Source organism: Channa argus, chromosome 18 (genome assembly GCF_033026475.1).
Source record: "Channa argus isolate prfri chromosome 18, Channa argus male v1.0, whole genome shotgun sequence".
NCBI classification, from domain to species: domain Eukaryota; kingdom Metazoa; phylum Chordata; class Actinopteri; order Anabantiformes; family Channidae; genus Channa; species Channa argus.
In genome coordinates this window covers 20,779,657-20,806,296 of record NC_090214.1, presented here as the reverse complement: position 1 = coordinate 20,806,296, position 26,640 = coordinate 20,779,657, and the positions used below count along the sequence as shown (strand labels likewise).

Below are 26,640 nucleotides of genomic sequence, written 5' to 3'. Positions count from 1 at the left end.
GAGAGGCAGGATTAAAGAGACATAATTACCATGGAATGATGCCTCCTTGTTTTTATATCAAAGTCTGTCCAGGTCTGACTAAAACTGAAACTCACACAAAGTGGCCTGTGAAAATATTAAATAAGTTGAATCATGTCAAAAACACTTTGATGATGATTGCCTTTGATGATTTTAAACCAAGAAACAAGAATAAAGAAATAAGTCCAGTTTACATGACTCAACCTTCAAATAAACACATCTGGATCACTGTGAACCTTTACCAGTTTGCAGAGTGTATGGACTCATTCTCTCTGCCTCTTCTCTCTCTTTCCTCACTGTGCTGTTTTCTCCTTCAGCCTCTCAGATGGGATTAAATTACTATTAATATTTCCACTCTTTTCAATAGGCTACTATCTGCTCCCTGAATTGTTTTATCAGGACACAAGAGAGGCAGGGGATTCCCCACCTGTCAATGTCCAGAGCATTATGAAAGTCAAATGGACGTGAACACGAAGTTAATAACTTTAAAAATCTTGCCGGTGTCAGTGTCTGACATATTTAATAATAACAAGCTCATTAATGAAGTTACTGCTGGTCTGTGTGTATCATGAGCTCTGCAGCAATGTGTCAGCATTTCAACTTTGTTTTTATTATTTCTCACTCTAATTTATTGTTATGGTCTATGTCCCAAAAACAAACTTCAGTACAAAAGTGACTTACGAAGAAAAAACCCAAAAAACTTTGGCAGGTCAGTTTTCCTTCCCTTGTATCTTGTCTTTTTTTTTTTTTTTAGTGTGATTAAATACACTGGTCGGTTTTTGCGAAAGAAAGACTAAACAAAATTTGTTTAAGAAGCAGAGTTTTTGCTTTACAAGAGACAATTATCATTCTATGTAACTGCAATAAACAGAGCAGAAACCTCCCTCCCCCCACCTCACATATGTTTTAAACAGCAGCTCCTGTTGCAAGTGCAAACTACACAGATGGGAGGCTGATGAGACAGTTGGCCGCTGCTGCAAAGAAACCGCAAAGACTTTCCCCACCTTTTACTCCAAGTGAGGAAACAGAAAAGACTTTAGAAGAGAGAGAGAGAGAGAGAGAGAGAGAACTCCCCTACAATTTTTCCTCAAAGTAAGGAGAAAAATAGGTTTCAGACTAGACAGACAGAGACCAGGGCAGCCTGTGGCACGGGCAATAGAAGCAGAGGCGCAAATTGCAAGGAATTTAGCATTTATCCTTTCTCAATACTTCCATAATTGTGGTTAGTTTAGTGACCAACTGCACTTTTAGTTGTACACCAGAAGGTTCATTCTGGATCTACACTGTTCTCACCCCAGCTAAACTGTCATAATATAAAATGTTCCCTACAAAACACATCTAGTTACTAATAGGAAGGAGACGTGGTTGGTTCTTTTAAAAAGGCTCAAAGTACAGTATCTTCTTCATAGATGGTATGAAAATACAGTAAATAAAATAGCTGAACTGACACTAAATTTGACTCTCAGTATTAATCACAGTTTACACTAAACCCTGACCACTGAATTCTTTTCTGAAGTTCAGTAACAGGCCTCAGGTTGTATGATAGTCAGGTAATTGTATCAGTGTCACCTACACATGCCACCATACATCTTTATATGAACAACATCTATCCAACTAAGTTCCATGGATGTCTGAGTAATGCTACTCTAAGAGGGGGTAAGATATTTAAAGCAGGTGAAGAGCAATACCTCCAACTACATGCTCACACACCCTGACACTTCTGTTGATATTGAGGAGTGTACATACATTATGTGATGCCACATGTGATTTAAAGCCATGCCCTGACATTTTGACTTAACCTAACCCCGTTTATTTTGTCCCTAAACCTAACTAATGGGTCTTTGTACCTAAATCCAACCCAACTGCCATGTTTGCAAGGTTATGATTCCGCATTTTCTACTGTTCCGGACGAACAAGTGCGTAAAAGGAAGGTCAGGACAGTATTAGTGGTGTCATGGAGCTCTCCTCCTCTCTCTGTTTAGCTATGCTCATTCCAGTTCTTTGCTTTTCACACATCAGGGTGATTAAAAATCTCCACATTCATCCACAAGATTTAAAATTCAACAACTTGATTTATCCCATAGGGAAATTGTGTTGCCTTGTTACAGCTGTCCCCACGTGAAAGTAGACAGAAAGGAAAAGGACATCCACCCAACCAAGACAATAAACAATTACCAACTACTTATCAATAAGCAAGAAACCTAGTTGGAGACTATAAACAAATGAAATAAAAACAATACTGATTGTCCATTTGGGGGTGAGTTAAACAGTTTAATGGCCACTGGGAGAAAGGTTCTCCTGTGGCATTCTGTGGAGCTCTTGACTGTGATCAGGAGCTATAGACCTCTTTACCAATTGAATACTGATGTATTCAATTGTTGTTGATGTATTCTAGTGTGTTCTCCCCCCCATGGTATGACAATTCACATACTGTGGGAGTAATAATGAGCTCAATGAGTTCACAGGTAATTACAAGTATACTTACGATTAAGATTGTTCACACGATGTGGACATGGTGGTGCTTCAAAACATTGAACAGAAACATAATACGATGCAATTAAATGAAATGGTATTGATGATCCTAATACAAAAATAAAAAAAAAAAAAAAAAAAAAAAAATTTATAAAGCAAACCACAGAAGACCACCGACTCACTTACCTGCCAGGTCTTCTTTAGAAGAAGCAATACGAGGGGAACTGTTACCAGGTTCAATCTTCAGAGACAGCCTGCAACACAAATGGTTTCCATTAGACACACCTACACAATGCTGCTCTCTCATCAGCGGATAGTCACTAATATCAAACTGAACTTCACACTGCTGTGATACAACCTCCAGCAATTACTTAGTAAGTAAATTAGCTGGAAAATTATGTAGTATCAGTTTAAAATGTGTCTTTAACTGTGGCATCAAGTTACCCCAGATAATAAAAGGAAAAAAATTGAGAAAATCACTGCTTCTGCATATTTATAATAAGCATTACTGAACTGAGCAGTAAGGTGTCACAATATTTTCATCTTTTAATGTAAAAAGTGGGCTGAAAAAAGAAACAAATGTCTTAGTCACTTGGAGCTATGCAATATACAGCTCTGAAGGGAATTTTATTCACCGATTTATTTTATTCACCGATTCATAAATTACACTTCACATTTTTGCTTGAAGTATCAATCCCAAAAGCACTGAGAGCACAAACCCAATTTTGAGAGCTCTTTGGTTTGTAAGTCTGCATTTGAGAGCAAGTAGAAAATTATTTGTGAGAGCAGACTCCGATTTTTGCACTTGTTTCAGTGTCCCTCTCGGATTCCACCAGCAACACTCACGTCAGACATTAACCTCATGATTACGTCCTTCCTCACACTCAAATCTGACACCGGTTCAAAGCTGTGTCAGAGCAGGGAAATGAAGGGCAGGGCAGAGCAGAGAGCACAGAGTCTCAAGATAGTGAACTGGCTGGTACCATCTTTTCCACTTCACAGGTGCTTCTAAATGAAAAGTGTGGTGTTTGCCTGTGCCCCCACTACCTTGGACCAAATGCTAGGTTACAAAAGAACAACTTTTCTGCCTGTCTGTCTGGAAAACTCAAAATCTAGTTGTGTGAGCCAAGAGGCGGGAGAGAGCATTGGTCAGCCAACATTCAACTGAACCTGTCGATCAATATGCAAACAGTAGATATCAAAGCCTTTTCTAAGCTGTGCAATCTTATTATAGGAGCAATAACTTTAAAAAGGAGTATATGAGAAGATCCAAGTGAAGCAATTCAGAACATGATGATTCCTACAAAAAGTGATCGACAGTATTTATGGAGAGAGTTGTTCACCATTTCAATGACAGTTCACTGGATCCAGGAGTTTTTACAGCCAGCATCTAGCTGCCATCTGTGGCACTGCACTGTAGCAAACTTCTGCTTTGGCTTCAGACTCCAGCTGTGGTAGATGGCCCCTGTATATATATCTGATCTCAGAGCACTCTCCCACCATCTGCACATGCTTACAGGAAATCATCTTAAATGCTGTTCCTTACTAATTAGGATTCTGTCCCTCATCACTATATTTGGCAATATATTTATTGAAAAACACTGGGTGGAAGGAATTGTGAGCAAAATAGTTGTAAGCATGGGTTTGGTTGTGTTATGCTTGTCTACAAAGAAAAACAGGAGGGCAGTGTCATGCAAACCTCAAACACAATCCGTCATGTGTAAAGTTCAAATTACATCATACATTCAGTTTTGGTTCATTTGTGAATCTGTTGTCTTTCATCCATCTACTGTCTTTAGCAATTTTCTGTAAGCATGTAAGACAAACATGTAAGAGATTCCAGAAGTGCATGACGATATAGATATGATTTATTTATTATACTGTTTGACAATTGCACTAAATTATTTTCTATTTAAACAGCTGCACTGAGATATGAGGGCCAAGATTTTTTCATAGCCCAAAATAAAGTTGGGCTTGAGTCTCGATGTATTTGGGTGTAGCACTAATCTTGCTTTTGGAACACTAATGTTAATTTTTTTGTAAAATTCTGACAAAATCTGTCCGACAATGAGCTTTATCCAAAATGAAGACGCCACAATCATGAGTCAAACCTGCCTTTATTAAATAATAACCGTCTTAAACTCCGTAAGTATTTTTGACAAGAAAAGTGTGTTTCAACTAGGATTTAAAATTAAAACTCAGTTTCCATAAGCTGTAAGTGTGTGAAATATGAATAAAAGAGTGCAGTGATTTGCAAATAGTTTGAAACCAACAAAGAAAACAAGCCGACACACAGAAGCTTTTGAAAATAATTTTTCATTTTAAATAGAACAACATTAGCACAGGGGCAAAAATTAACAAACACACACACACGAAAAAAATAGACACCTAGTGGAACAGCTCACAACTAATGAAGTTAGTTGGCAACAGGTCAGAAGTGTCTTTCAGAAATTTAAAAAATGAACAAAAGACAAATTTCATAAAATTTGGGCCTGGATAATCTCCCTGGCGAGTTATAGAGCCCACCATCAGTATTAAAGCCTGCAGCAAGCTGCAGCCTTCTGCTGGTTCATTTCTCGATGTATTGCTTCAATTAAAAACTAGACAACCTCTTTGGAAAGCTGGATTCTTCATTACACAACCATTTTGTGACTCACTTTCTGCACCAGTCCTTTAAAACGCAGATCAATCTGATAAAATCTTATTTTGAAACTGAAGCTTGATTAAAGCACTCAATCTCGCTAATCACTAAAACATCATAATGTTCTGCCAAAGACAAGGATAAAAACAGACTTAAATTAAAAAAAAAAAAAGACTGATTAAAAATGACACTAAAAATGTGTATGTGATCATTAAATTAGAAATTTTATAACCCAAACTATATCTATCAGAATCTACACATTGCTAATATGCCAGGTTACATCTGTTATTAATTTTACCTCAAACACAGATTCTTATTATTTTAGATTGCAGGGTTACAATAGAATAAACAATTAAATTTTTGCAGTTTTTTTTATTCAATCCTAAAAAACTATGCCTCCTTTGTCTGACTAGGGTTTTTTTGGTGTTTTTTTTTTTTTTAGACTCAGCACCTGGATGTCCACGTGTTCTGTGATTGTACAGGTCCTAACATGCCGTAGACAAGACAAGAGACAAGTTGTTGAATTAACTCCGTTTATGGAGAAAAGTTGAGATGCTGTGAAAATGTAAATAAATAGACAAGAAAATTACTTGCAAATTACTTAAAGCCTTTTTTTTTATTGGACATTTCAAATGCACAAACTAAGAAATTGATTGTTTTCTGAAACAGATCAGCTTATTTTGAATTTTATGACGACAAAAAAAAAAAGCTGATATGGCGAAAAGCTTTTCAAAAGTCAGCACCTGTGATGGCGTGTGGGATGAATTAGTGCCCATGGCTTTGTTAAATCACATGTCTGTGAAGACACTATTAATGCTGAATGATTTGGGGGAACATATGGTGCCATCCACAATGGTTTTTCAGGGAACAACAGTCGGCACGTTACAACAGCACGGCTCAGTAATAAAGAAGTCCAGGTGCTAAACTGACCTGCCAACAGTTCAGACCTGACAAGCACTGAGAACATTTGGACTATTATGAAGTAAAACATAAACCAAAGGAGGTCCTGAACTGTGAAGCAGCTGGAACCCTACATCAAGCAAAAATGGTGGAAAAAAAAAAACTTTTCAAAACTAAATAAAATAGTTCCTCAGTTCCTAAAAGCTCAAGTCACAAATCATTTGAGACCTATTTCATCTTCTTTATATTAAGGTTTTACAGAGTGACTGAAATCACCCTCTACTCACTACGTGTTCATCGTTTTGTAGTAGTGTCTGAATGTTGAGTGTATACATCTTCCCACTATGTAGTGCACTCAAAGTATTCAACAATGCAACACTAAAAGTAGAACACATCAAGTAGCACGAACTCTGCTTTCTGTTAACAATCCAACAATGCAATGCTCCCTGTTGTAGAGATGAGAAATTACTGTTGCATCACTCAAACACGTGTTAGTGATGACACAACGTGACAACAATTAGACAGTGTCCGAAACATCAATTGACTAGTTCACTGCTTCACTATTAAGTGAATTACTTACTGTACATTATATAATGAATGAGGAATGTGTGAGGGTGATTTGGGACATAACCATGGTCATGCGGTAAAACACAGCATTTACTGTATTAGCACATGTTATACTGTAGTTGGATGGGCTTCTTGGTCTAACACTGTTCAAATGTGAGAAGTTATCTTGTTTACACTGATTAAACCTGAGGATAAACCGGCTGCTAAGTAGGTCTGAGATTCTGGATTTGTCGTAGAGGAAAACAAGCTCAACATGACTTTTAAAAGACTAACAAACCCAAAATCGTGTCAAAGCATCACTAATATTATCTAGCAAACCTGGTAACGGGTTGATGACTGTGACTTTCTGATGATATCCTGACAACTCAGACCAAACAGCAAACATAGCAAACACATCTCTTTGAGTCTGTAGTTTATTTATGAGCACAGAATCTCGACACCTTAAACTGGAAACTGACTTTTGGGGTCGCCATCTGAAGCCACTTGTCGATTTATTGACCTCAACTGTTTCTCTACTTGTTTGAGGAGACCTTCACTGTGGTTAAACTGTCTCTAAAGGAAAGTCAAAAAGCCCAAAGCAGTGGTGGATTTCCCAGTAGACTATTATGAGTAATTGTAATTGGGTCACTAGTTCTTAACCAGAATAAACTGGACACATAAGGAAAGGATGTACACAGCAACAACAAAAAGTAACAGAAGTTGTTACACATGATGCACCCCAGGAAGCAGCTAGTGTTCCTGTCACTGCTTGCCATAGTCAGCTGAGAAGGAAACTGTTCACAGAGTGGGATGTGTTGACTCCACTAGGAGAAAATAGAGCCTCAACATAATGTTTCGAGTCGTGTAAGTACAAGGAATCATCTTGCAGCACACAGTATCAGAAAAGACCCAGTTTTTCAAACCCCATTATGGAGATGGATTGTTCAGAATCAGTCAACCACTTATCCTGTTCAGGGCCAATGGGGCTTGGATCCTATTGCAGCTGCCACTTGGTGAGAGGCAGGGTACATCCTGGACAAGGTCTCCAGTCTACCTCAGGGCCAAAACAGAAAGAAATCCACAGACAGACAACCATTCACACTCACATTCACACCTATGGGCAATTTTGAGTCACCAATTAAACTAACACGCATGTCTTGAGACTGTGGGAGGAAACTGTAGTGCCCGGAGGAAGCCCACGGGAGCCTGGGAAGAAAATGCAAACTCGACACAGAAGGGCTGCAGCTGGCAGATGGATTCAAACTGGGGACCTTCCAGGTGTGAGGCAGCAGCTCTAACCACTCTACCACCAACCTCTCTAGGGTGTAACCTGCCTCTTGCCCAAAACAAAATGAGATAATGGACGGATGGATGAGATTATAGGGATTCAGAAAACAGCACAGTTGTGAATATCTGATAAGAACACTGGAATACAAGTTAAGGTGAATTCAGATTTGTTCTAAATTTATGTTGTATTAAATTCAATCCTGTTGATGGAAGCCCATTTTTTCCATATCATCTATAACAATTGCAATTGATGCAGCAGATTGTAATTTACTGCTTCTCACTGGTGTCTCCATCATGTTGTACGTTGCCAGGTGACCCCGGATTGACTCTTAATTGAACACATTACTGACTGAGCTGACGACAGGCTCTGGGGACTCACCTACACTCACTCAGCAGAAAAGCTCCTCTCACATTTCAGCTTCTACTGAGACACTGCTCTGGAAAATGTATTTCCACTCTGACTGATTTCATTGTGTGTGCAGGTTATTGGTGCCCTCTGGAAGGCTGGGGTCACCCAACAAGTTCTTGCTGCCAGATCATCAATGACTGAGACACTGTCAAATATGAGGGAAAAAGAACAAGGCCTGGACATAGTGAAGTATTTTCCCCCCTCACTGTAAATTACACATTCAAGGATTTGCTTTACAAATATGCACATAATTCCTCAACGGAAAACATGGAGTCTATTTAATAGTTTAACCATATGATAGGTTTATATGATAAATATCAGTTTTAATTAATTCAACTTAATTTTTAAGAAATGACTTTAGTTTGTCTTTACTAACATTATGGCTCATCATTACGCATCACTGTGAATGGAAGATACGAGAAAGTGACGTACCTTTGCTAAACTGTACGTTTATTTTTTAGCTTGCCAATATTACTGCAGTGATTACAGTGATGGGCGATTGACAAGGAGTAATGAAGTCTTTAATAACAAACTAACAGGCTATGATCCAACCGTGTGACATGTGATGTATGAATGAGGGAATGAAAGTGTCACGTCAGTGTTCAAGACTCAACAGAATGGAAGAGACAGAAACTCTGAGTTAGTTGAAGAAAAGCTGAAGCAAGCATTCCAACCTTAAGGATGGAGCTACCATGGTAACAAACACCGTGAAGTCACGTCAGTCAGTTTAAGGGAAGTCACTTGACAACTCAAGAGAAATTGCTTCCCTAAACCAAGGTTTGAATAGCTTCTAGAAGTTGGTGCTTTCTGGAATAGCCCCCAGGTAACATCAGTAACTAACAAAGTGAGACAAGGTTCTTGCTGTTTGTTACCATTAGCACCGACTTTCCTGCATACAGTTTGTGGCTCAAACACACAGAAGGCTACCAGCAAGCTCATACTGGATGTAACTTTGCACCAAGATCCTCTTTTTTAATCCAATGTCTGTGACAAATAATTACAATTTAAACAGGTGTTTAACATAGATCAGCCTGCTAACTCTCCACATCTAAAAATAGAATGTAAATGGTCATTTTTCTTATTTCAATTTTTAATTTGAGCATTTGTAGTTTTTTTTTTTTTTTTCGGCTTTGCTAGTATTTTCAAAAGAATAAAATAAACATGATACATGGATTGGAATGGTTCATAAAATTCACAGTTTGGTTCATATTATTTTGTTCTGGGGTCAGTTTATTAAGCAGTAGTGAGGGCATTGCCAGTTTTAACTTATTATTTACTTTACTTTTTGGGCAGAAAGTAAGAATAATACCTGTTTTCTTCAAATTCAGGATCAAAGACATAACACAACACTTCTTTTAATTTTAATTAAAACAATCCAAATTTATATAAACCAATTGCGACATTTTAAATAAAGCCCATCAAAATAAATTGCAGTATGAACTAAACACTCGCTGTAACAACACTGCACTGTTCATTAATTTTTCATTAGCTCGGTGGCTCCAGCACTTTAATTATATGCTGCATCCTCCACAACTGCAAAGCCCTGCATATTCTTCACCAATATCACCGATACTTTTGATATGAATTTTACCCTGTCAGACTCTGCATGGTGAGGCCGTTTATCGATTCAGGGAAAAGGAGTTGCTCTTTCCTGCCCAACTCTCTCCACCTTGTGCTGTCAAAAGACAAACAGATATGGCAACTAGCATAAGCCACAAATGTCGCCATTTTACCCCCGTTTATTCACATCACTAACGGAGGTAACACTAAATCCAAAGCTCCCATATAGCAATCTGAAAGTCTTTACCGCTTGCCTTTTTCAAGGCAGACCAACAGCTGCACTCTTGAGGATTCATTTGTGTGAACAATATCACAGGGTTACTGAAGCTTTGCCAATTACTTTAGATTTTTAATGCTTCACAGACACACTGTATGGATTGCAAAAGATCTTAATACTGTTTTGAGTGTCTAGTTTTATTAGTTGATATATGTTTAATATTAAGTTGCTTATAAATAAATATATACATAAATTAAATTAAATATATCCAATTATAAATTTTAGAGTTTTTATATGTCCTTGTACTTTGTTATCTTTATATCTTTGTTTGACTTATTCTTAATGTACAAGTTGCTGACTCACATTACACGTTTTAATGGCCAAAACCTCTGACTTCACTGTTCAAGCTCTTTGTTTATCCCATTGATTGAACCCTGTGTAACCCTGGATTTGTTGGATTTCTTTGTATGTATGATGCGTGTACAAAAACAATAATTCATCCACTTAGGGGTTTTGCTGTAGTCATAAAAATTAGCAAACTGAACTAATGTTAGCTAAATAATAAGCCAACATTAGTCACCAAATGCAGTTAATTATACAAGACCGAGTGTGGCTGTATCGGCAACTCCTGAACGTATTGAAGATATAATTTATTGCATGAACTGACCCTTATTTTGCCCATGTCATTCCTTTTTTAAACATTACATAAGCTGTGTTCACATATACCATTATAAACTTTCAATAATATCACAGTTACTTATTATGTACAGTAAAGGAATATCTGCTAATTAGGACTTATTAATAGGCCTGATATAAAGGTTCTGGCCATTAAAACGTGTTTTTTATAAATTCATAAAAAAAGTGCAACTACTTTAAATTACATCCAATCCTAAACATCAATCACTAAACTAGAATCACAAGCTGTGGCAGACAGCCAAACATACTTCAGAGCAGAAGGCCTTCCTTAAAAAGTCATCAGTGTCCATAAAGTATGTCTCTGTGGAAAAAGATAAAACTGCTCGTTTTACATCCTGCTTCCTCTACAGTGACCCCTGTGGATTTCAAACCCACTTCTATGAGGTCAGATGCTGTGGAAAAGCTTGTGTCATGACCAATGTGGATGGGCATTCTGAGAAATAAAATAATTCCTGAAAAAGTGTCCACAATTGACAGAGTTCATCCTCTGGGAAGGTAGATATGATTGTAAATATTTACCACTGCTGCAGCCATTTCAGTCACTGAGATAGAACTTACTTAAAGTTGTCATCCTCAACAAACTTCTGGAGTTCTTCTATGTAGCGAACTGACAACAAATACTTCTGGACATGTGGCAGAGTCACAAGATGATCTGCAAAAGAAAAAAGTCGAGAAAATGTTTTTAGACAAAATCCTAGAATTTCAGTGATATTAACTAAGAAACAGAAAAAAAAATAATTATAGAATAGAATAGAATAATTGAGCGTCCATTCCCTTAAATGTATGTCAGGACAATATGCAAAACCCAAACTGTTAACAGCTGATGCAGGTTAAAAAGACAGACTGCAGTGTTTAATACGTGCTTCTCGTAATTACAATAATGTATAATTATATAATAAAATAAAAATAATGTGTTTATTGCAATTATAAAATATTTATTATTTACTTAGTACCAGTCCAGCTGATCCACACCAATGTCAGTAAGGAAAGAAGTATTCAGATCATTTACTCAAGTAAAAGTAGCACAGTGTGGAACAAATACCACAGTGTAGAAATACTCAATTATAAGTCAACATACAAAAATGTACAACCTCAAAAACTACACATTATAACCTAAATGTAGAGCAATGTCTCCTGCGAGACAGACTGACAGGACAGCAGCTTCAGCAGCAGTGCAGATACCCTTTAAAAATCAGTCTATTCTGACTTAGAGAAGAACACTTGCAACTTCTTATTTATGTTTATTTCATCACGACGTCTACCTGAGAAGCTGTGTGGTGGACTGTAAAGGATGAAACCAGCTTGTATCACAGCAGGGAGGCACATTTTGAGCAAGAGGCTGAAGGTGCTCTTAGGTGCATTTGTCTTATTCACTGAATCAACAGTTTAAATATTCTACTTATCTAAAGTGTTTCTGTATCACAACCAACAAAGCCGATTAGATAGTTATTTTAGTCTGATTTAAATGTTAAAAGTTAACCTAATCAGATTCAAAAAGGGATCTGTAAAGATTTGGGTTTAATGAGTAGATGCAATATTGCATTTAAATGTGATAAAAGGCCTAATTTGTTTATATTTATTGCTTTAAAAGCTGCCATTATCCAACGACATAAAACAAAATAGTAAAGGCAAGACAAGAACTGGAAGATCAAGAACACTTATAAATCAAACTACACATCTGCTGGACAGAAAGGATAAAATGTAGTTTTTTGGCCAGAATCACTAAAGGTGTCACTTTGAGATAAAGGAGCAGTGTTTAAAATAGGGGCGGAAAATAAACTATTACATGTGTTGGAAACATTATTCTTCGTGGTTGTATGGCAGCCAGTGACACAGGAAATATTGCACAGGTAAAGTGAAATATGAATTCCATTAAATATCAGTACATTCCAAATGCAAATGAAAAGTAGCTGGTTTGTACATCAGGACAGTAATTGAAAGCAGACTGCAAAATACATCATGAAGTCTATCAAGTTTATCCACAACTGGACGTGTGGAATCAGCCTTAACATGCCCCAGAGCTGAATATGATTGACAATCAATGGATGCTATGTGTGCAGGACAAATGCGAGGAGGACAGTTTATGAATGAATCTAGCAATTTTTTAAAAAAATAGAAGATTCCCCAACAACAAGAAGGTATGAAAGCCCAAGTTCCAACAAGAAGGAAAATTAGATCTTGTAACTCAAAATAATTAAGATATTTTCTCACAATAATGACTTTGCAGATGAAAATTCGGATATCTTTTCTCAAAATAAGGACTTAGTAACTTAAAATTTTAAGATACGAGATACTTTGTCAAAATAATAACTTGGTAACACAAATACCCTATAATGGAATTTCATTTAAAGCTGGTGCATTGTTTCTACTGGATAAGGTTTGGTTTCTTACCATATTTGCAGGACATTTGCAGGTCGGAGATGATCCTCAGCAAGTTGTTCATCTGATTGGTTCGCTGCTCTGTCTCTATGATACTGTCTGATGCAGGATAGGCTGAGTCAATGTAGATTATGTCCAACAGGTAGATCCCTGCATGAAACAGCACAAAGCCACAACTCACTTTGTGAAATTTAACACTGGCACAAGCTTTGCTTTGGCTAAATGCTTAATGGCTAAATTACTTACCTGTCTCTTGCCCTATGACTGCTAGGTAAGTAGTTTTAAGGGTTGATGGATGGATATGAAAAGTAGGCTTATAAGTTTTTATTCTATTCGTCTGGAGAATAACATTTCTCGTGTTTGGATATGCCAACAAATGTCTCTTAGAAGCACTACAGCATGTTAAAGAGGATTGTACAGCATTGTCTGATTTCTGGCATCTGTTGTCAAGGACAGAGGAAAATGTCAAAAATAACCTGGAAAATATCTGTTGAGTCACAACTTTCCTACATTTAGTTTTAATGAGGCTGGAATTAGTAAATTCCAGACGGGAAATTCACCCTCAAGTCCCAACACAGCATTTGAAGTAGTGTACAGTACCTTTTGAATATATGGAGTGTATAGACAGTACACAGACAACCACAAACACCAGACAGTAAGACATGTTTGCCAAGTGATGGCAGCCTTTCCGTCCCGATTCTGTCAAATCTCCCAACATATTACTGTTTCAAAAAGGTATGTGTTCAATTGTTTACCTAACAAACCAGACAACTGTGACAGGTCTTATGATCTGCAAATTAAACCTGGCTGATGGGAGAAGTGAGATGCCAACAAAACCAGCATTTCAGCACTGGATTTAACAACTGATTATGGTAATATGGACAACTTGTCAGTTCTTCTCCAAATAAAATAAATACTGCAGTGTTGCAGCAGGAATGCATTCATTTTGGGCTGAAAAGGGAAAAAGGATGATTGTTAGGACCATTGTTGGACTAAATAATTCTAATAACTGCATTGAGGAGGGTGGCCAGCGACAAACATGTAACTCTATGACATAATAAGCTTTTACGGTAATGCTGTAGATTAGAGCCCATGACTTACAGGGTAGGTACAGTGAACTTACTGTGTACTTATTAGTAACAATGGTGTACCTCCACAGTACCTATGGATATATATTTGTAGTAATTTGAAAACAATAATAAAAGTTTGTGTAGTAACAGAATAAAAATATGAGAATAACAGAGATTCCTACAGTGTAAGTATTTTGTACATAAGGGGTACTTATTAAATATTACATGATAAGTGCGCATACTTACTGTGTAACTACAAATAAGAAGAGAGTAAGAGGCTTCACTGTAAATTACAGGTCTCATTTGTTGTACTTATGGTGTAAGTACTGTGTTACTATAAGTAAGAAAAGAGTATGAGGCTCTACTTTAAACCTATCGCACCCATCATCCAATATTTAATTATTCGTAAGTATTTGCACCTATCATGTAATATTTAATAAGCTCCCTTAACTACAAAATACTTATTTTTCTAATTCTCGTCTTGTTCCCTTGTTATTCCCCAAAGTCAGCTTATTCTTACCAAGTCTCAGGAAATATGTACCCATGGTTACTGTGAAAGTAAAAGAAAAAACTAAATTGTTAAAACATAATAAAACAAAAAAAAAATCTTAATTACTAATGAGACACACATAACAAGACTCAGTTAGGATGCAATTTAATTTACTTACATGTACATTTACTAATATATACAGTTTATCAGACCAATCTATTTGCAATCCTCTCCATCATTTTAATATTTCAGAAGTTTCCAAAACTACAGTTATTGTATGGTTACCTACTGCAATTTCGTGTGACACTGTGTACATCCCTTAACATTTTGCTTCATAAAGACAGTAAACTGTGGCCCCTGTACATACATGGTCTTGATCTTTTATCTGACACTACAAATTGGAAAACCATGAAAGAAAAAAATCCCAGTGTTATGAAATATGTTAGGAAACACTAGGCGAAATGGTATCTTTAAGCTGATGACTGTCTGAACAAACCTGATCAAGGTAATCAGCAGTGGGTATAGCAGGGTTAGTTGGAAAATAAGGAGGGTCCTGTCCTCCCATCCTTGCCTCATGATGATTGTTTAATTATAAATCCAATGAGGTGCATACTGAGCCTAAAATAAGGAAAATTTCTGTCACTGTTCAACTATGAAAGGACTTGACTATGTTTCTCTGTGTATGTATGTACGTTTTTGCTGTAACTTAATACATAATTTACTTACCAAGTTGATTTGTTTGTACAAGGTAAAAACCAATCAACTTGGCAAATAAATAATTTTTTGCAGATATATATAATTTGTGTTTGTGTTTGGTTCTTTTTATTATCTTCAACGATTAACAGTAATTGGATGAAGTATAAATAGTGAGAACCCAACGAGAAGTTCTCTTGCATTTTATGCCACAATACTGGCAGTTTTATTTTCAAGTGACAGTTGTTCTCTCTGACACTTACCACATGCTGCAGACAGCATCTTTATTCATCCTGAACAAAAAACTGCTAATTTTGGTTTCCCGGTGACTTTATTACTTTGATAATAAATGGTTAAACGTTATAGAATATTGGATCGGTGTTATTCATAGTGGTTTGGAAAGTCAACCCGGGTATAAGTTAACACAAACAAACAGAAGGAGAAAACAAACAAAAATATATTGCATTACTATACTTACACTGGATTTAGAAATACATTAAAATACAGAAGACACAGAGTAACTTTCTGTGTCAAGCTCACTTTACAATCCTAACTTTTTTATTTAAATGGTTCAATTCTTTTCCACTGCATGATACTGGATTAACTCCACTCATCTGTTCTCGCCGTTTTTGGTTTTCCACTGGGCAAAAGTTGTGTATAGTGCCTGGTAGTGATGGTAGTGAGTGTATCAAGCACAAAGAGCAAGACCCCGTATGGATGTTTGCACCGCTTTGAGAATAATCACGTGGCTGATGCAGCTGCTGCGTTGTAAGTGAAGCGCCACATTGTGTTTATTGGGAAGTGCTAGTTTTGACTACATTTGACTGTTTGGTGCTGTTTGTATTTTATTTTGTTATGATCCACTGATATTTATGGAATCATCGAGAAAAGGGACATATTCTAAGGTAAAAGTTTTCTTTTCCCGTTTCCAATTTTGCTCCGTTCTCATTTGAGGTAATTATGTTCAACTTCCTCTCTGAAGGACTATTCAATTAATTGCCCCCCCCCCCATATTATTTTGGTTATATTCAAACTAATTGGAAGTATGCACTTCTTTATTCAGTTAGCACTTTATAATCAGCTGGTTATTTTAACAGGACCATTCATCCTCATGTCAGAAGGAAAGAACCAAGTTCAGTCTCCACACGCTTTATCCAGCAGATGCTGGATATTAAGCAATACACCAACACAGTGTCACCACTGTCAGCACAGTTAGGGAACTGTGCCATACACTCTATGTGGCATCATCTACCATCACGAGTACCTAGTATTCAGTGCTTTCTTGGCATCGCTTCTGTTGAGACTATTAGTTCCTTCAGGAGTTTGCAATTTTGGAATTACCCCCCCGAGAATTCTGCTTGAACTTGCAATTTAAAACTTCCTAAAAACATTGCAACGTGCCATCACAGCTTTGTAGAAAAGCTGTCATGAAATGACATTTTAGGCTGCAACAATCAAAGTGATTATGTTTTACCTCTGAGCAACCACAGTCATCTCATTTCTGATGGAAACAGGAGAACTGTATTTGGCTGTAGACAAACCTTTCAATTTTTGTGTAGCTCGGCTTCTTTTAAATCTGCCGTGCTCTGCAAGCAGCACATGACTGCAAAACTGGTTCTCACAGACTGTGCACTGGACTGTGATACAGTTCACTAGAATCCATGTGAGAGCCAATCGGGACCATCTTGATTGAACTAGAAACCAAAGGGTGAGACAGCTGACACCATAGTGTGAGAGAATTTTAAACTGAGGAAAAGCCAGTTGTAGTGACCCTAGTCATTGATCGGTAATCCCGTGTATTTAACATGTTTATGTAATGACAGAAAAATAAAATTAGAATGACAAACACCATTTTTGCATAAATGGTGTGTAAACCTCTGAGCTGGAATTGGTCAGTGCATAAAGAGGTAGCTTTCATTAGTTTGTTTTTTGTCTTAGTCCCAGTGAGCATTTTTGTCTGCTACTGGTTATAATTGGATGAAAAATGAGCACGGTAAATATTTTATACTTTTTTATTTCTGTCTGAGTGGGACTAAAGACATTCATGTGGTCATGAAAGCCACCTCACCATCACTACACTGAGCTAACACTGATGTTAGCTTTTTTTGGCTTGTGAGCCACTTATAAAATGACCAAGTCAAAATGATCTACCTGCTATAAAAATACAAAACATATATTTATTTAAGAATATATTGAGAATTCTTTATATGCACAAAATATGCTGGTGAAGTTTGCATAACTACATGAACCCATGTTGCACAATACAACTCTGTACATTTTTTGTCATTCCCTTACTCTGATGACTTGCACTGAATAGAATCAGCCAGGGATGCACAGTCCGGAGGCCATCTCACTAGCTTGCTAGAGTTTTGCAGCACTTGGTGCTGTTGTATGCATGCGCATGTGCAGTGACTCGTGTCAGAGAAAAAAAATAAATAAATCAGATGTCAGACTGGCTGCTCTGTACGTCAATCAAGTGACAAATTTCATAGTGAGGACGGATGATGGACTGACGTCTACTTTGTTAATTCCATGCGATTTACCCTCACTACCTTTTGCGATCGACCGGTAGATCGCGATCGATGTATTGGGCACCGCTGGTCTAGATCATTGGAGGAAAAAATGCAGTTTACTCCAACTTAAATTATGGTACAGACACAGTAGAATCCCACAGCCTGTTATTCTCTGGAAATCTCCTATGTGTGCGTGCAGTTTGATCAATGGAGAGCAGATGTGGAGGTTCTACAGAACCACATCCTTGGTTTCTTACGTCCTCCAAGCTATTAAACTAGTAAATCATGTTTGGGACTACAACACACTAAGCACCCACCACAAAGAGATGAAGCTAAAGCTCTTAAAGTGCCACACAATGAACAGTTGTACTGGTACAGTACATTGTATTGCATACTACATGCTGCTTTCTCTGGGCTTATAGAAAGTAGGAAAAACAGAACTGTGTGGCTTTTACAAAATTTTCCAAAGATTTTAATGTCCACAAGGGTTGAGGTTAGTTTTACTGAACATTTAAAAGTAGGAAAGCGATGGAGCAACATTAACTGGGCAGTCTGAGATTAAGATCACAGAGCCTCTAGTAAAATTACCCATTACCTCAGTTCTTCACTAAAACACTGCTGCAGGTCTGAGTTGCATTTATAGTACCATGGTCTAAACCATGTTAATACATTTTAAGTACATTCACATGCCTCTTTGATTTTGTCTCGATCATTGCCAATCATTTGCTGGGCTCTGAGATTATTACTCACTAAACCACAGTGAAAAATACACAAGATACAATTGGTAAATATTACAGTTTATTACACATTTAAAGCTGGACTACAGCACTGAATTACCAACGGGTAACTATGGCAACATGCACTATGTTTTATTATGTTTTACATTCCATTTTTGATCCGCCAACATAGATATGTTTTTTTTTTGGTTTGTTTTTTTTGGGAAGTAAGTTTTAAATGTAGTATTTAGTAATAGCAAGCAAATCCAAAAGGGGTCTTTGAGGTGGGTAGCAGGTGTATAAAGTGTAGGACTGTCATGTCACAGTTACCTCATGAATCTTGCATGTGGTATGGTTTAGCACTTTGATTACAGGGAAAATCTGAGCCTAAACACAATCATAAAAAAGTTTAACAACACTATAATCAGAAAAAAAATGACCCTGTTAAGATTGTGTATTTTGGGAGGTAGAAAATACTTTGTACAAGTGGTCGTAATGTTATTTCTGATTTGTGTATCAATGTTTCCAGACAATCTGATGCAATCCAATAAAGTAGATATGCCATGAATTCTTTTACAAGGTTATAATTTTTCAGTTCTTAGGTATAAACTGTAGGAAAGGTGATAATTCTACTATGTGTTTATTACTGAGGTCACATTGGGTAGTGGAGTCAAACTGCAGTGGTGGTTCTAATGCTTAGCCCACCCTACTTAAAATGAATGAAGTAGTTACCAGGGGTCCAACTGAGTCTTGATTTGTAGTTTGGAAAACCCATAGACAGCTCCCTGGTCATGTTGATTTATCCTTTAAAACACTCTTCACAGGTAAAACCCAAAGCTAAAACAAATAGTCATCATTTAAACATTAATTCATAGGCAATTTCACCCGTCTACTTATGAAAGATATCAAATTTAGATTGTGTGCTAATCAAGATTCTGTGATCGTTAATGTTTAATCAAGGTGTTTAATAAACTAAAAGCTGATTTCTGAAAATTATTTCAGATCCATCTTAAGCCTAAATGTCTTCAATGAAGACCAATATCAACTGAACTAGGCTTTTGAAGTGGACTGATTTCAACTTGTTCTTACATCTAAAAACAAAACCTACCTTTCCCCCCACAGGCCACAACAAGTAAGATGTAATGCTTTAAAAGCATTACATTTTTTCAAAATAGACAATTTAATACTTTTCGGAAATAGTTCAGTATGAATAACTCAAAACAAGAAGAAAGTGATAAATTATCTAGAATTTTCTCTCATTATTCTGGCATTTAGCAAATAGAAATAACTTTATACAATAACTTTGCAGTTTTAAACTTTGATTTTCTCCCCAATGGTGTCAATAAAGTATAATCTCATATTAATCAGGTTTTTCACTCTGGAGGAAGATGACTGCAGCATATTAAAATTTGTCAGATTTTCTATCATCACTGTGATAGTACAAAAAGTTCTATACAATTTCAATGTCAGTTGGTACATTACGCTTTCCTCAAATTTTGTTTGGTTAATATGGCACTTTAATGTGATACATGTATGACATGTGCTTACATTCTGGGATGCAGTGTGCCATGAAACCCACATATACATAGGACTGACCCCTTGTCTATTGCAGTTGCCTATTTGAGCACACCCGTACATGGTCGTGTTTATGTTGCAAACCTATCATCCCATGCTTCGAATTTTTAATTACTTTAGCAAACTAATTATCAAAGCTGTTCCCTAGTTTGAGGACATTTTCTGAGACAACTTGAGAAAACATGACATCTCACAAACAACATGTGGAAAGTTATGATTTCATCTTTACACGTTTAAAGAACATAAGTTAAATTGGGGAAGGGAAAACAGCAGGGGGGGCTTCATCACCAGTGATTACACACCAAGTTTACAAGATGTGTGCAGACTGCATTATTGCCAGCATGTAAATCTGTAAAGACTCAACAGAGAAAGGTAAGATGGAAACCAGTTGTGGAAATATTGACTAGCACCTCAGGCAGTGTTTGGCAGCATTTCAAAGCTCAGTATTTTAGTTGGACCTTTAACGATGAATGAAACAAGACTGCAAGTCTGAGGCCTCATTACTGGCTTCTATCCTATGACCGCAATGTTTATTATACCTCATCATATTAAATGGTTTGATGTAATAAGAAATACACTAAAATTTGTGCTTGTTACATGCATATATAAAAAGGCAAAAATAAAAGTAATTCACCCAATACATTGGCATACTAATCAAAGCCCTCATACATAAGAACTTGATGCATTTCTCGAAACTTGAAGAACAACTAATCCTCTCCTAAGACTCGGCTAAATAGCTTTCCAGTGTCTGTTGCTTACACCCAAATCCCATTGAGATGGACTGGCTGTCCCCGATATCAGCTGTGCTGGCAGCTCCAGGCTAAATATTATACGTGCATAACAAAAAATGAAATGCTTAACAAATATTTGCCAATGATGTCACCCTGATAGACACATGAGAGTGGGGAGTAATGTGTTTCAGCTGTGCTTGTTTTGCATTGCTGTGCAGCTTTGCTTCCTGTCTCCCTGCTTCTCAGATATGGTAGCAAAACACAGCCACAGGGCATCTACCACATCATTACACTCTACACTTTTGTTGCCACATTTTGTGACAAATATCAACAATAACTAAAACTGAAGTTAAAAACATAAATTTAAATGTGCAGACAACAGATAATATGTAGTAAGTAAGTCTTGTTTTGCTTTACTAATACGAAACTCATATTTCCACCAGACAAATATATCATACTATGGACTAAGTGACATTAGAGCAATAATCATGTCTAATGTCTAATTACATTTTAAACATTTTAATTGTGCTTTTTAAAACTGCAGCTTACAGAAAAAGTAAAGTATCTATTTTGCTACCGTATGAAACAATACTGTGTCCTATGGAAAACTGTCTTAGTCATTGTGTAATGTCCACAGTTAAATTGCAATCCATGAAGAATGTAAAAGAAGAGGCACAGGTCCAAGTCATTTAACAAACATATTAAATAGAAATTATTCAAAGGTTAAGTTGTTTTGATGACTCAGATTCTTGAAGAAATCCAATTTTCCTTCCACTGCATTGAGACTATACTGTAGCCAATTGTCCAGTTCTTTCTACTGGATATTTAATCATCATAGTGTAACGTCATGTCATCCAGCTTCCTTTGAAAGTACTGTAGACAACATAGAAGGTCACACACTTCCTTTAAATATATATCTAGCCTGTTTCCTATAAGCCTGTAATTATTTAATTGGTGCTGCAGTATCAATAACATAAATATCCTTATCCATTTTCAATTCCAATCTAGAGCTAAGTTTATACACATTTCATGGGAAATTGTGCATTTACTCACTTGGTCTGTGGTCAGCAACCTGTCGGATTTTATTTCACTGTACAGACTTTAAATCTGTGAGCAAAACCCAACTTGACTGTTTGCAGAAAACCTTCTTTTCCTTTGAGCTGTTCTCTTTCAGGTCGTCACAGCAAATCATGTGTCTCCATCTAACTCTATCCTCTGCATCCTCTTCTCTCACACCAACTAACTTCATGTCCTCCCTCACTACATCCATAAATCTCCTCTTTGGTCGGCTGGTACCAGTACTTAAAGTCCTGCACGTTCTTCACCTCTGCTCCCTGTAACCTCACTGTTCCACCTGGGTCCCTCTCATTGACACACATGTATTCTGTCTTGCTGTGGCTAAGCTCCATTCCTCTGTTTTCCAGAGCAGACCTCCACCTCTTTAGATTTTCCTCCACCTGCTCTCTGCTCTCACTACAAATCACAATGTGATCTGCAAACATCATAGTCCATGGAGATTCCTGTCTAACCTCATCTGTCAGCCTGTCTATCACCAGAGCAAACAAGAAGGGGCTCAGAGCTGATCCTTGATGCAGACCCACCTCCACCTTGAACTCCTCTGTCACACCTACAGGACACCTCACCATGGTCTTACAGCTCTCATACATGTCCTGCACCACTCTAACATACTTCTCTGTCACTCCAGACGTCCTCATACAATACCACAGCTCCTCTCTCTGCACCCTGTCATACGCTTTCTCTAAATCTACGAAGACACAATGCAACTCCCTCTGACCTTCTCTGTACTTCTCCATCAGCATCCTCAAAGCAAATACTGCATCTGTTGTACTCGTTCTAGGCATGAAACCATATTGCTGCTCACAAATGTTCACCTCTGCCCTTAGCCGAGCTTCCACTACTCTTTCCCACAACTTCATTGTTTGGCTCATCAGTTTTATTCCTCTGTAGTTGCCACAGCTCTGCACATCTCCCTTGTTCTTAAAAATTGGTACCAGTACACTTCTCCTCCAGTTCTCAGCATCCTCTCACTCTCCAAGATCTTGTTGAACCAACTATTCAGAAACTCTACTGCCACCTCTCCTAGACACTTCCATACCTCCGCAGGTATGTCACCAGGACCAACTGCCTTTCCCCTCTTCATCGTCCTCCTCACTTCACTATTACTAATCTTTGCTACTTCCTGCTCCAAACCAGTCACCTCTTCTACTCTTCGTTCCCTTCTTATTTTCCTCATTCATCAACTCTTCAAAGTTCTCCTTCTATCTTCCCATCACACTCCCGGCACCTGTCAATACATTTCCATCCTTATCTTTAATTACACTAACCTGCTGCACATCCTTCCCATCTCTATCTCTCTGCCTCACCACCCTGTAAGAATCCACCTCTCCCCCTGTAGTGTCCAACCTAGCATAGAGGTCCTTTGTTTGGCCTTTGCCAATTAGCTGTAAATGTCCAGTCATCTGGAAGCACTTCCTGACTACCCAGAGCCCGTCTCATCTCCTCCCTGAAAATATCACAACATTCTTTCTTTTGCAGAAAAGCATTTTAGATTAATTAACAAGAACGGAGCAAATTAAATTCTGCTACTGTGCACAAAGGTGTGTTATTTCATGATTACAGAAAACATATGTCAAAGACTTCAAGCTACTTTTGTTTGGTCCATCTAAAACTGTTTTGTTTAAAACATAAATGTTAGAGTTTCTGTGATTCTGGGGAAGACATATTTGAGCTCAGACTAGATGCCAGACAAGAGATTTTCAGTGTCACTCTATGTGTGGTTTTGAGCCAGAATAGCATTCGGATGGATGACATCTTCAGGCGCCACTGTCCTGCTTTTGATGTGACTCACGTCCACCATGAAGTGATAATTATCCAGCCATTGAGGATGTTCCAGTTGCAGATTGGTCTGGCCTTTAGTTTGCAGAAGGGTTTTCACATGTTCTACAAAAGTGGCAAATTGTTTCAGGACCTCCCTCTGGATAGCCACCAAACTTTTTTATGAAGCAGTGCTGTGCACCACATAGCAATGCACAGAACTGGCACTCAATCTGGAAATACTCAATCCATTTAATGAGTCTTCTGCTCTTATCAGCCCATAATTATGGTTTAGTAGGCAACCTTTTACCTCCTTGTAGTCTCAGTAAGTACTTTAAATGACATAAATCTACTGCAGATTCTAAGTGGCAAGTGAAATGCTGTCTCCCACTTCTCCAACTCTCCCAAGGTCCAACTGCCCAATAGCACCTTCAACTTTGCTCCTGCTAATTACTCATATTTACTACAGCCACTAGATGTCACTTCTCTAGAAAAGTAACTAAAAACAAATGTTAGTTTATGAAAGTAATATGGTAACTTATTACTTTAAGAAATAACAGTTACAAAATTAGGTTAAATGTTACATATTACTTTAATAAGTCATTGGTAACATTATTTTTCAGACGTAACATCCCCAATACTCCTGATAATTGATGCGCTTCTGTAGTCAATGCACAAGGGAGTTTTTCCTCTCCACTGTTGCCTATGGCTTGCTCCAGGGGGAATTGTTGGGTTCTCTTTATACATCTTTATAATCTTGACTTTATTCTGTAAAGTGCCCTGAGATGACTTTGTTGTGAATTGGCGCTATATAAATAAAGTTGAATTGAAGTTGAACAACACAAATGAACAATGTGTTTTTTGTGCGTCCAGAAGAAAAAGTAACCAAACAAAAAAAAAGTTATTCAATTTAAAACAACTAATCCCTGCCAAAACTACTATGCTACTAGACAAAGAAGTAAGCATTATGAAATACATGCTTCAGTTTTCCAGATGTAGTGTCTTAAGCCAGCAAATGATAAAACACTGTTTAGAATACAGAGGAGACAACAGATGGACCCTAGCTCAAGGACAAAAGAGACAGGACTTGGACTTCCACAAATATCAACTGTGAACATCTTTGTTTAGAGGTTGCCTCATCTTATTATGGTCAGTCATGCAAAGCTGGAAACATGAAGAAGTTTACACAACAGACGTCCAAGTAAAGGGTAGGAAATCCACTTACTGACAGGGCCGGTAACAACTGGAAACTGGAATTTGGGAAAGTGAAATGGAAGTAACAAATTACATTTACTATCATTCCTCAACAAAATAGAAAGTACTGTCAATAAGTACTTTTTGGTTGTTTTTTTTATAAACTGTAATTTTACTTGTCTATCAGTGTATAAGAAGAGGCCACTGTATTAACACCGACACAATCTATATTATCAGACAGATCCTTGATTGAAAGTAGCTATGAACCATCTTAAGCTTGGTCCTCAAAGACCCCTGCCTAAGGGGTTTTTAGTCAGTAAGAAGCTGGAAGATACCATCCCAGATGAGGGTGGATCTGATTGACTAAACACATCTGATCCATGCAATCAGATGTAGGAGGTGGAGGAGTAGACTAAAGCACAGCAGGGGTCCTTGAGGACCATGGTTTAGCAGACCTACCACCTACTGTTTGAACCGAGCAGAACAGACCAGGACCAACTACTTGTGACTACTTCATCACTGGCCCTATAGTTGTTAAATGTGTATACACATAAACTGCACCATTCCCTGTGTACCAGATGCTAGATCTGTTTTAAGGACCAATCAAACACCAGCCTATTTAATATAGAAAAGCAGTCTGAAAGATAATTTGTGATGTAGCAAGTTAACAAGAGTTGTTCTCAACAAGAAGTGCTCCTCAGTTCCCTTTCTCTGGATGAATAGCAGGCTGCAGTGGAGACGTATTACAAACCACTGCTTTTCCCTGTCTACCTAATGGCCCAGCACTTGTAACTCAACTGTAGATCATTACCAGGCCTATTAGAGCAGACTGTGAGTATGAATAAAGAAAACAAAGAATGGACAGTGGTCACAGGCTGGGGCATGCCTACTTTTATAAAACACAGGAAGGGAAAGGAGAAGCCCAAAGAATTTCTTTGTTAAAGACACATACACAGGAAGAATCTTAACAACAAAAAGAAAAATCCTGGTTCAGGTTTTATGCTCTGCTGCATCTGTATGTGCTCAGAGCCATGCTTCAAGTTTGCATGAGAGCACTTAAAGAGTGTTATATTTCTTTAGGGATTTGAGTTGGCAATAATGTTGTTATTGCGCTGTAGTTTGTGTTCATCTGTTGGTTTCTTCAAATATGACGTTGCTTTTTGAGTCATAATGAGGAATGTGTGAATGATATCCTGGATCCTGTACTAACTTCTTACTTGTAAGCACAATCCTCCAGTTCCTCCCACTCCACTAAGTTCAAAAAGATCTGCTGCTTTCTGATAAGAATGCAGCTGTAACAGTGACCAACTGAAAAATTCCCTCTAAAATGGTTTAGAACTAAAACAAAAGCACCAATCTTCCCACAGAGTTCTGTTTCAGCAACAAGCAGAAAGGATATCCATCTTCCACACCCATAATTGAAAGCCTGTCATACATCACTATCTGCAACCATCTCATGCAATTAAACAACAAACACGATGAGTCACTGAATATTTGTGTTTAATGTTTGTCAGGTGTTATGTAACCGGCAATTACTATGACAACATAACATGAACCGTATTCAAACTATCCCACATGGCTTTTGGCAAATAGTCTGAATGGACAGTCTCCGCCTGGTTTCATAGATAAAATCTCAGCTTACAGAGTATGTATCAGAGTCATCTTACACGCAGGGACTAAAGGACTGGCAAAGCCTAG

At 37.5% G+C, this 26,640-nt stretch overlaps 1 protein-coding gene across 7 annotated transcripts in view; it reads right to left on the bottom strand.

Annotated features, from left to right (window-relative positions):
• The window catches only part of LOC137103157 (ras-specific guanine nucleotide-releasing factor RalGPS1-like), an 87,700-nt gene that overhangs the window by 20,830 nt on the left and 40,230 nt on the right, over nucleotides 1–26,640 (bottom strand). For 6 of the 7 annotated variants that reach the window (XR_010911390.1, XR_010911391.1, XM_067483204.1 and 3 more), the window contains 4 exons: nucleotides 13,138–13,275; nucleotides 11,305–11,398; nucleotides 2,677–2,744; nucleotides 2,504–2,539 (listed from right to left, as the gene is read on the bottom strand). Coding sequence is in view for 5 of the 7 variants with exons in the window: in XM_067483204.1 (XP_067339305.1) it covers nucleotides 2,504–2,539; nucleotides 2,677–2,744; nucleotides 11,305–11,398; nucleotides 13,138–13,275 (336 nt within the window). In the remaining 2 variants the exon portion in view is untranslated. The remainder of the gene's footprint in view (nucleotides 1–2,503; nucleotides 2,540–2,676; nucleotides 2,745–11,304; nucleotides 11,399–13,137; nucleotides 13,276–26,640) is intronic. The other variant, XM_067483203.1, reaches the window with a different exon arrangement.